General features: G+C 52.8%; 1 protein-coding gene across 1 annotated transcript; it reads left to right on the top strand.

The window, feature by feature from the left end:
- Positions 1-6,282: 6,282 nt before the first annotated feature.
- LOC112893005 (gibberellin 20 oxidase 2-like) lies at positions 6,283-9,098 on the top strand. The gene is made up of 3 exons (XM_025960140.1): positions 6,283-6,993; positions 7,091-7,412; positions 8,474-9,098. Exons 1-3 carry the CDS (start codon positions 6,350-6,352, stop codon positions 8,765-8,767), a joined length of 1,260 nt encoding a protein of 419 aa, XP_025815925.1. The 5' UTR covers positions 6,283-6,349; the 3' UTR covers positions 8,768-9,098.
- The last annotated feature ends 678 nt before the right edge of the window (positions 9,099-9,776 follow it).

Raw genomic sequence — 9,776 nt, 5'->3', positions numbered from 1 at the left:
TATACCACCTGTGACGAGAGCCCTAGCTAGACACTACTGTATGCAGGCGTAGGCCAAGGTGATCGATTACCGGCGGGAAAAATTGAAAGAGACCTACCTCCAACAAGAATTTGAACTCCTGCGAGTGACGCCGACGAACAGTCCAGGGACTGGGAGTGCCACCTCCCGAGCTCTGCGTGGGACCCAGGCGTCAGTGGACGTAAAGGTAGGTCAGGCTCAAGGCTGGTGCTGCGTAGCGTAGGCACAGGCAGGACCGGATTCGATTCACGTCCGTCGTTGTTGTAGGATACGGGAGGATCAGTCTGAAAGTCTGTGATGAGAGCTGGTCCTTTTCGATGCCTCCGCAGTCCACACCAAACCAACAATGGCACGTGCCCGATGTCGCGATGAGAGAGATGGACGCACAGTGCTTCCATGGTTTCGTCGTCCTCAAGGGCAGCGTATCGTACGTCGTCGATGCAGCAAGCATGTACATGCCACCCCATGCCTGCTTGCTGCCTCTTCCCTGAACAACAGACATTAGAATCTGATCAGAGCTGGGCAAGCAAATAAAGGTTCTCTCATGGCGGCACAAACATGGCAGCATTATTGCACGCTAAATCCAATCCCCTGGGTCTATCCGTCTGCCCTGCATCCTGGAGTAGTGTCGTTTCCCAGCTCGTCTGGACTGAAGGGGGTGGGGTCGAGTAGCAGGAATAATGCATGCATGGAGTGGGTACCTCCTGTGCGGTACCTCCTGTGCAGGTAGGCAACAACAATCTATCTTGCATTGTACCCTAGCGTGGCATCCAGGATCTCAAGAAATATATCCTACTCGTCCCGTCCCCAAGCTAGCCCTTAGCTTGTCCCCAGGCTCGATCAAGAGTGGACAAAGATAGAAACAGGACAAGGAAATGCATGGTTCTATATATATGGATTGTTTTGTTTAATGTAAACTGGCAGGACCTGCCGTTTAATAAAAATTATAGAGGAAAAGTCTAGCTCTATAGGTTATTCATGTGTGAGAAATTTGCATTTCCAAAGAAAAATAAGAAAGAAAGAGGATTGTGAGGAAGAGATGAGATGGAGAGCACCATCAGCACAGTATGGGCACCTAGTAGCCAGCGAGGAGCCGGCACCTCCAGCTCCAGGGATTCCAGATTGCGATCGCAGGTTGTGGCGTCGCAGCCATGACACGCCGATGCCCACAGCGATCGGAAGCCCCACGCGTTTATCCACTCGATCACTCACTCACAGCTCACCTGTTTTCGTTAGGTCTAACTGTATCGCAAGCTAATCGATCTCAGCAGCTAAGCTAGCTAGCTCTCGCTAGATCCTCCGGGCAGTGCATGTCAAACCCGCTCTCCAGACTATGCTTTGAAAAGTTGCTCGCCGGGGCTCCATGCACGTACGGCGATAATGCCCAGCGGGACCTCCAATCCGATGGTCAGTTCTCCTCTCCCGGCCGGGCACCGCACGAAGGGGACACGGACATGGATGGACACGCACAGAGCATCGATCCATGTCCACCCCCGCCCCTGCTTGGAGCCAGGCGACGGGTGACGAACCCATCTCGGTCGCCAGAGTTGCGGCCTTGCAGATGGTCACTTGCAAGTCCGTCCGTCGTCGTCTGCGCCCGTGCTCGATCTCGTCTCTGATTCCCAGCACAGCACAGGAGTGGTGGCCAGGGCCAATTGTCTAGTGGCGGCATCGATCCATCCGATCCGCTAGCTCCTCGCATCGACCAACCAGAGGAGCAGGAGATCGAGCTGATGGTTCCTGCTCGCACCCACGTATTGTTCGGCCAAACAGCGGCCGGATCGGATGCAAATGCAGCATCCGATCGGGCGATCGATCGGACAAGCGAGAGCAGCCTTGTACGCCCACTTGCGGGCCGGTGCCGGGACTTTGGAGCGAGATGGAGGGAGCCGGGCCGACACTAGGGCGTTGGGAAGCTGAACGCTAGCTGCTTGGACTGTGGCCAGATGCTCGTGTGGCCACTTCCCCCATCTCCCCTTTTTCAAGCTCGCTCCTTGATCTGAGCGGATAATACAAGTATGGTCATCCGAGTACTTGCTTAACTACTGCCATAGATTGGCTAATCCAAGATAAATTCCAGATAACCAGTTTACCAATCAATCATGATACAGTTGACTCGTCTGAAAAAAGGGTCCTTTTTTTCTGAAGCCTAAAACTAAAAGACAGGTTGATTTTGATTCCCGGGCAGCTGGGATCGGGAGGCTCTCGTCAGTTGGAGTGGATGTAGCCAAGTACTGCTCTCATGTGATCAGGTGGTGGTGGTGGTGCAGGGCTTCAGGATGATGTACTTGTCCACTGAGCAGATCAGCAGATGCTGAGACGAGCAGAAGGCCGGACAAAAGAGGGAAAACAACACAAGTACAGTACATGACCTAAAAAAAAGTACAGCGCAGGTGCAAGCGCATGGTGGCAGCGCAGGTAAAAATTTCAGTGAAAGTTTGGGGCGTAGCAAGCACTTCATCAGCAAGCGTCCAAAGTCAGTGCCAGAAGTATCATACAGTGCTATCTGGGCGCCCGAGATGCTCATGTCCCTTGTGGAGCCATTGACGCGCTCCATGACAATTTGAACCAACTCGATTGGAATCGGACACTAGCTAGGTGTTGTTTTGCGCCCGGATTAGAATCCATTTGCTAAGAATAGGAGAATATTTTTGTGGCGTTTCTAGTTGTTGATATAAACCCACATCTCATGTATTTGTGCCACGTTACTGCTCAGTTAACCCCTTTTGGGTGAAACGGAGACTAAATTCATGAACACATTCCCGTTATCGATGGACATTTCGTCTACCACCAAAGAATAATGAGCGGTAAATATGTGCACCTATATTGAATTTGAGATTTGAACGCGGATGATCGGATAAACCTAGCTAAACTAGGCAATGCTCATTCTGTCTGATTCAAAACAACTAGCATCGATATGCGGCACATAATGAGATAGACCTTTTGATGCACTCTTACACGTCGAAATAGTGGTTGTATCTCTTTTCTTAGAACCTAATATTTGTCTCGTCGAAGTAGTTTTGGTTTCTCGAATTTTAATTAGTTGATACTATATATGATGTCAACTCAAGCCACATGCTTGGAGTGTTATTGGAGGGTGTAAGGCAAACTCGATGATTGGGAGAAAGAACTTTGCAAAAGAAAAGGACGCACAAAAGGAGAAATGACATGTTGGGGGTAGAAAAGTGGACGTGAATGAAGGAAAAGAAAGCATCTGCCATGTAAGGAAACCGAAGGGGGACAACACACAATAGCATTAGTGTGTGGCTTCCCTCAAGGCACCAACCATGCCTCCATGAGCTTACAGTACATACTAGCATACACAATACAATTGTTGTATATACCAAGCAACAAAAGACTTGAGGCAAAGTTAAAGCAAACATCAGTGCCTCTCAACTCTTGCTCCTGTTGGGATCTCAAACAAACAATCTGGTGGGGGAAGATTCCTATCTCTTCTCTTCGACCTCTCCAATGTGAACTCATTGGCTCACTCTCACACTTTCACCCCCCCAAAAGACAGAAGATATTTTTGTTATATATATTAGTTGTGCAATCTTGTATGTTCTCATTTTGGAATATATGGATGCAACAAGAGAGACAAGTGTATACTCCCTCCGTCCTATAATATAGGGCATACTAGCATTTTCATAACAGATTAAGAAGATAGAGGGCACACTACCTTATTTAATTGTTATTTTGCTGATTTTATAGCTGGCTAGGAATAATTAGTTTCCAAAACACTCTAGGATGCCTTATATTTAGGTACAAATTTTGAACCCTTCAATGCCTTATAGGATGGAGGGAGTATGTGGGACGAACCTCCATCTCATGGTCTAAGTTGTTTTCAGTGGCGGAGCCAAAAAAAATACAACAAACTTCTAAAGTCTAATGAATAAGCACCTAAGAATTTGCGGTGTGGTGAAAGAAAAGCCTATGCATATCACAACCAACCAACCGTTCTTCTCTGGCCTACCTCTTGTCACTCATGAGGCTGAACAACCGTGCATCTGTGTACTCTGTTTGCTAGATGCTACTAAAGTATCTATAGGGGTGTTGGCAAGGCCATGGCCCCCCTCGTGCCCATTTTTTCCTACTAAAGCCCTTAAGATTATGAACAATAAATCCACATATTCTAGTGTTGGGTAATTGGGTTCACGAAGTAATTAAGACGGATCCCTTAGACTTCCAATCATAGGTCTGTCACTATATAGTTATATGTTAATGCAGTGTTAGAAAAACATTAAATACATTGATATATTGACAGCATGCAAACGATGAACACTGAAGCATACAAGATCAAAACACCATAGCATCAAGAAACCATACACAAGAACGACGGCAAGGTATGATATTTTAAATGAGATTCAGTTTTACAGCCTACATTATTCTCAAACAATGATATAGTCATCTTGGCATCGTCGCCACCTCATATGATAAACCACCGACAAGTGTCAGACCCGGGGCCACGGGACTGTGTACATAACATAGTTTAAACAGGTTTAAGAGATAAAGTCCGTCTTATCTCTTATTTATCACTTATTTGTTCCGTATGAATAGGAGATAAAAGCTAGTCGGTACAGAAGGAATCTACTCAAGTTGTATTTGGTTACGATTCCTTATCTGGTATTGGACTAGGATTCTTGTAACTCTGACCTCCCAGATATATAGGGGGGCAGGGACCCATTCAAGACAGATCAACAACATCAACACCCAAAGGAATACAAACCACCGTACAGGACGTAGGGTATTACGTACCTCGCGACTCGAACCTGTCTAAATCTTGTGTTACTTACACCTTCGAGTTTCTGATCTCGGCGTCTCCTCACCTAAACTTACCACCTTAGCTATACCCCTCGGTGGACAGCCGGTAAAACACCGACAACGAGCATCGTCAAAATGCGCCCAAATCAGCTGCCACCAAATCTAGTCATTTACTATGGTGATGTCTCATTTCTATAGGTTTTAGGGATACAAAGTACGATCTGAATTATATCTCAAACTATTTACCTTCCTATATAGTTTACAAAAACTATACAGAGCGTTGGTGTTCTACAACTTTTGTACGATACTTTCACCCGTTAGGGCCTTTCCTCTTCTTTTTTTTTTGAAGGGTTTTTCCTCTTTCTAACATAACGGCAGTCTTCCTGCTGATTCGTTTAAAACAAATCGGCAGTGAGGCTTGGCAACCAGTGGTGTTTTGCCCTTGGCCACTGAGATGCAAGCTAGATGCTGTAAGATACGTTAAAACAGGCATGTCATCTATGTACTCGTAGCAGTGGCACCAGACTGTTTCTACACGCACCGTTTATTCGCTGACGTGTCCGGGTCGGGTCTCAGGACAAGGACCTCCACGTCTTGCACGCGCATGTACTGTCCTAGTGTACTTGCTGAACACCATGCGACCCAACTGCAAGCTCCAACGTATTTCTTCAAAAAAACAAAACAAACAAACTCCTCCTCCAACGCCGCATGCATGAATGCGCGCGCCCCGTCTTGCCTGCATGTTGACGACTCAAAGGCTCTCGATCACATTGTAGCGACCATATATCTTAAAATCAAATCTGCATTCTTTTCCGTGGCGTAAGAATTAATCCCATCAATCAAATTAATTTGGACTGGCAACAGTCACCATTTTCAGATTTATAGGCAAGGTTTAACTGGTCCTGGAAAAGGACACTATTACGTCACCTACTGTTGAAAAAAAGAAAAATATTATTTAGTTTCTGAAGTTAAATCTAAAAAAGATCGGGTGGACCTAACCTATCAACCTACATGCACTCCGCATGCGTGAGTACCGTCTAACAATGAGCTCATGCACATTGTGCGCGGTGAGAAATCGTTCACGACGAAATGTCGTTCCAGAGGAGATCTGGGGACATGTTGATAGCACTCTCTTGGATAAATGGTTTTTGCATGCTTCACCCACTAGCTATAGTCCAATGATTCGATATGCTCGCCACATCATTGGCTTATGTTCATGGCAACAGAGGGAAAATCTCATGTTAGACAGTCATTGGCTTATTGCCAAGTCCTAAAGAACAACAGGGGCCTTTTCATGCTTATTAAAATGAAAATTAAATGGTAAAATAAAGTTGGAGACAAATAAAACATGTTAATTGATTGCTTATAGGCGCCTTTTCGGCTTTATATGGGATGCCTCCAGCAGGACCCCATGGCATGGCCGCCCCTGTGGCCGGGTCCCACCTGAGGTCGCAAATGTTTCCTCCCTCGCTTGTCTTTGTCGTTGCTCGCGAACTCCCCTTCCTCCCCTGCTACAAATACCCCCACCGGCCCGGACTGGCCCCCCGCACACTCGCAGCTCGCGCATCCCATGGTGTCCCAAGCACAGCAAGAGCCAGCTCTGCCTCGCAGCAGCAGCATCGCCAAGCGCGCAGCCGCCGCGTCCATGGACGCCAGCCCGGCCCCGCCTCTCCTCCTCCGCGCACCGACCCCCAGCATTGACCTCCCCGCGGCCAAGCAGGACAGGGCCGACGCGGCCAGCAAGGCGGCCGCCGTGTTCGACCTGCGCCGGGAGCCCAAGATCCCGGCGCCGTTCGTGTGGCCGCACGACGACGCGCGCCCGACCTCGGCCGCGGAGCTGGGCGTGCCGGTGGTGGACGTGGGCGTGCTGCGCAATGGCGACCGCGCGGGGCTGCACCGCGCCGCGGCGCAGGTGGCCGCGGCGTGCGCGACGCACGGGTTCTTCCAGGTGTGCGGGCACGGCGTGGACGCGGCCCTGGCGCGTGCCGCGCTGGACGGCGCCAGCGACTTCTTCCGGCTGCCGCTGGCCGAGAAGCAGCGAGCCCGGCGCGTCCCGGGCACCGTGTCCGGGTACACGAGCGCGCACGCCGACCGGTTCGCGTCCAAGCTCCCGTGGAAGGAGACCCTCTCCTTCGGCTTCCACGACGGCGCCGCGTCGCCCGTCGTCGTCGACTACTTCGCCGGCACCCTCGGCCAGGATTTCGAGCCAATGGGGTAAGAACGAGCACCAATTTAAGCAGGCCCATCGATCTTGGCATTGCTTGCATTCCGACGAATTGAAGCACGCCAACCCCTCATGCACGTGTGGCAGGCGCGTGTACCAGAGGTACTGCGAGGAGATGAAGGCTCTGTCGCTGACGATCATGGAGCTGCTGGAGCTGAGCCTGGGCGTGGAGCGCGGCTACTACCGGGAGTTCTTCGAGGACAGCCGCTCCATCATGCGGTGCAACTACTACCCGCCGTGCCCGGAGCCGGAGCGCACGCTGGGCACGGGCCCGCACTGCGACCCCACCGCGCTGACCATCCTCCTCCAGGACGACGTCGGCGGGCTGGAGGTCCTTGTCGACGGCGAGTGGCGCCCCGTCCGCCCCGTCCCCGGCGCCATGGTCATCAACATCGGCGACACCTTCATGGTACGGGCTCCCCCTCCTCTTATCTTCCGCGTGTTACTAACGAAAGCGCTAGCTAGCTCTCCCCTGTTCCTTGTCCTGCTCTGTTCCCCAAGCCCTGCTGATGGAGCTAGCCGGGCAGGTCACACCACGCACACGTAGGCATGTCATGGAGCCGCCACTGTTACCGTGCAGCGACGCAACGCGGACATGCGTTCGAGTTGGTTCCATCCCGGCGGGCTACACGCGGCCGCGGCTCCTACGGCTCCCTATCCGCGGCCAGCCCGAGCCTCTTCCGCGGGAAAAGTTCGTCGTCGCGACGGTAGGGAGATAGAGAGAGACGGGGGAGAGCGGCCGGGGCCCTGTTGGTCTGTGCCGTTGGAGCGTTGCGGGGAGAGGGTTTTGTTGCCTTGCGCGGCGGCGGGGCGGGGAGGATACGATGGCGCCGCGGTGGACGGGCGGCGGTTTCGGCGGTGGCCCCCGCGCCCAGGTGCGCGCGGTCTCGTCGTCTTCCCCTGTTTTGGCGCGGTGTCCGGGAATGGGTCGGGGCGACCGAGACCGAGCGGTGGTTCTCCTCCCGGCGCCCATGCCATCCCGTCCGATCCCGTGCGCGAGGGAGCGCCGCGCTGGAGGACAGGGCTGGTTCTGGTTGGTCTGCCCTCGCCTTGCCGGTGGCTGGACGCTGCTTGGCTGGTGTTGCCCCCCGCCCCCGGCTGCCGCCTCAGCTAGAGTTTCTAGCCGTTTCCGCCGCGCTTTGTCGCGGCTCCGCTCGCGATCCGGCACGCGGCGCCCACGCCGGGGCTCCAGCTCGGCCCCTCCGGCCGTGTGGGTGGCAGGCACCTGGCCCCGCTCCGGCGCACCGCAACCAGAGGGTTTTCCTGTGCTCTTTTGACAGGACTTTTGTGCGGATAGATCATAGATATTGTATATGTATGTAAACATTCTGTGGCTGCAGCGCGTATACGGAAACGATACAAGTCTGCTCTTTTTCATCGAATCAAAGAGAAAGCAAACGAGCAATTCAATAATGATGAGAGGTCTCCATCGATCGATGCCACATGTCTGATCTTTATCTTTGCACACAGGCGCTGTCGAACGGGCGGTACAAGAGCTGCCTCCACCGCGCGGTGGTGAACCGGCGGCAGGAGCGGCGGTCGCTGGCCTTCTTCCTGTGCCCGCGCGAGGACCGGGTGGTGCGCCCGCCGGCCAGCGGCGCCGTCGGCGCGGCGCCCCGCCGCTACCCGGACTTCACCTGGGCCGACCTCATGCGCTTCACGCAGCGCCACTACCGCGCCGACACCCGCACGCTGGACGCCTTCACACGCTGGCTCTCCCACGGCCCGGCCCAGGAGGCGGCGGCGGCTCCCTGCAGCACCTAGCGGCCGGCGCGCGAACCGAGCCAAAAGAAGGATCGCTTTCGCCGGGGCCGGGGGCCCGCGCGGGGGTTTTCAGCCCACGTGCGCGCCCAGGTGGGGCGGGCCCCGCGCCGCCTTCCCATTTTTGGACGCTGCCGCGCGCGCGCGTGCCGGATGCGTGCGCCGACGGCCTACTGCTATTGCTACTAGTGTACATATACAAACATATATATATACATATTATATATATAAGCAAGCGCTTTTTTTCTTTGTTGTGTCTCCACTCTTCAATCGCTTGCTGTTGATGGATGGATGGATCAATGTTTGTTCGCAAGCAAAGCACGTAATTTTTTTTCTTTTTTTGAAAATAAGGCCCTTGAAATTTTCGGAATCTGGCTGGCCGGACGCGGAGCTCACGTGCGCCGTCCGTGTCCGGTAGCGGTTGTGCACGGGTGCCAGAGGTTTTGATGGGCCCGGAGCCGGAGGGCAACCAGTTCTCCTCGGCCTCGCACAGGGAGGAAAAAAAAAAGGGGCCACTCAACAGGGCATCCGATACTTCGAGACACATCCAGCACACGAACGCTTTCTTTCTCCAATGCCAGTTGCCACACTTGCCACATCGTCCTCAAAGGCAGCCCTTGTCCGTGCCCGGTTACCCTCTTCAGCCCTCATCAATCCAATGGGCAACATCTATTTCTGGTGCAAACCTCACGGCCCACACCAAAAACCAAAAGATTGGGCCAGAGGGAAATAGGTGCCGGAGCAGAGCACTCGATAGGGAGTCAGGATTCCCCAAATTTTGTGGCCCCGGGGTTCTTTGCTCGTTATTTTTGGACATGGGAGAAGCAGATTCAGCAGACGCGGGAGGTTCAGTTCAGAACTTCAGCTGCAGAAATGGAGGTTGCAGGCGTAACTCCAGAGGCCTGATTTGCCCGGTTTCCTATTTCAAACAGGACCAGATAGGTTACTAGATTCATCTGAGACGGCAAATGCTAAGTGATGACCAAGAATAGACTCGAACTGGTCGCTACAA

Source organism: Panicum hallii, chromosome 5, assembly GCF_002211085.1.
Source record: "Panicum hallii strain FIL2 chromosome 5, PHallii_v3.1, whole genome shotgun sequence".
Lineage (NCBI taxonomy): Eukaryota > Viridiplantae > Streptophyta > Magnoliopsida > Poales > Poaceae > Panicum > Panicum hallii.
This window is presented reverse-complemented; position numbering and strand designations above follow the sequence as displayed.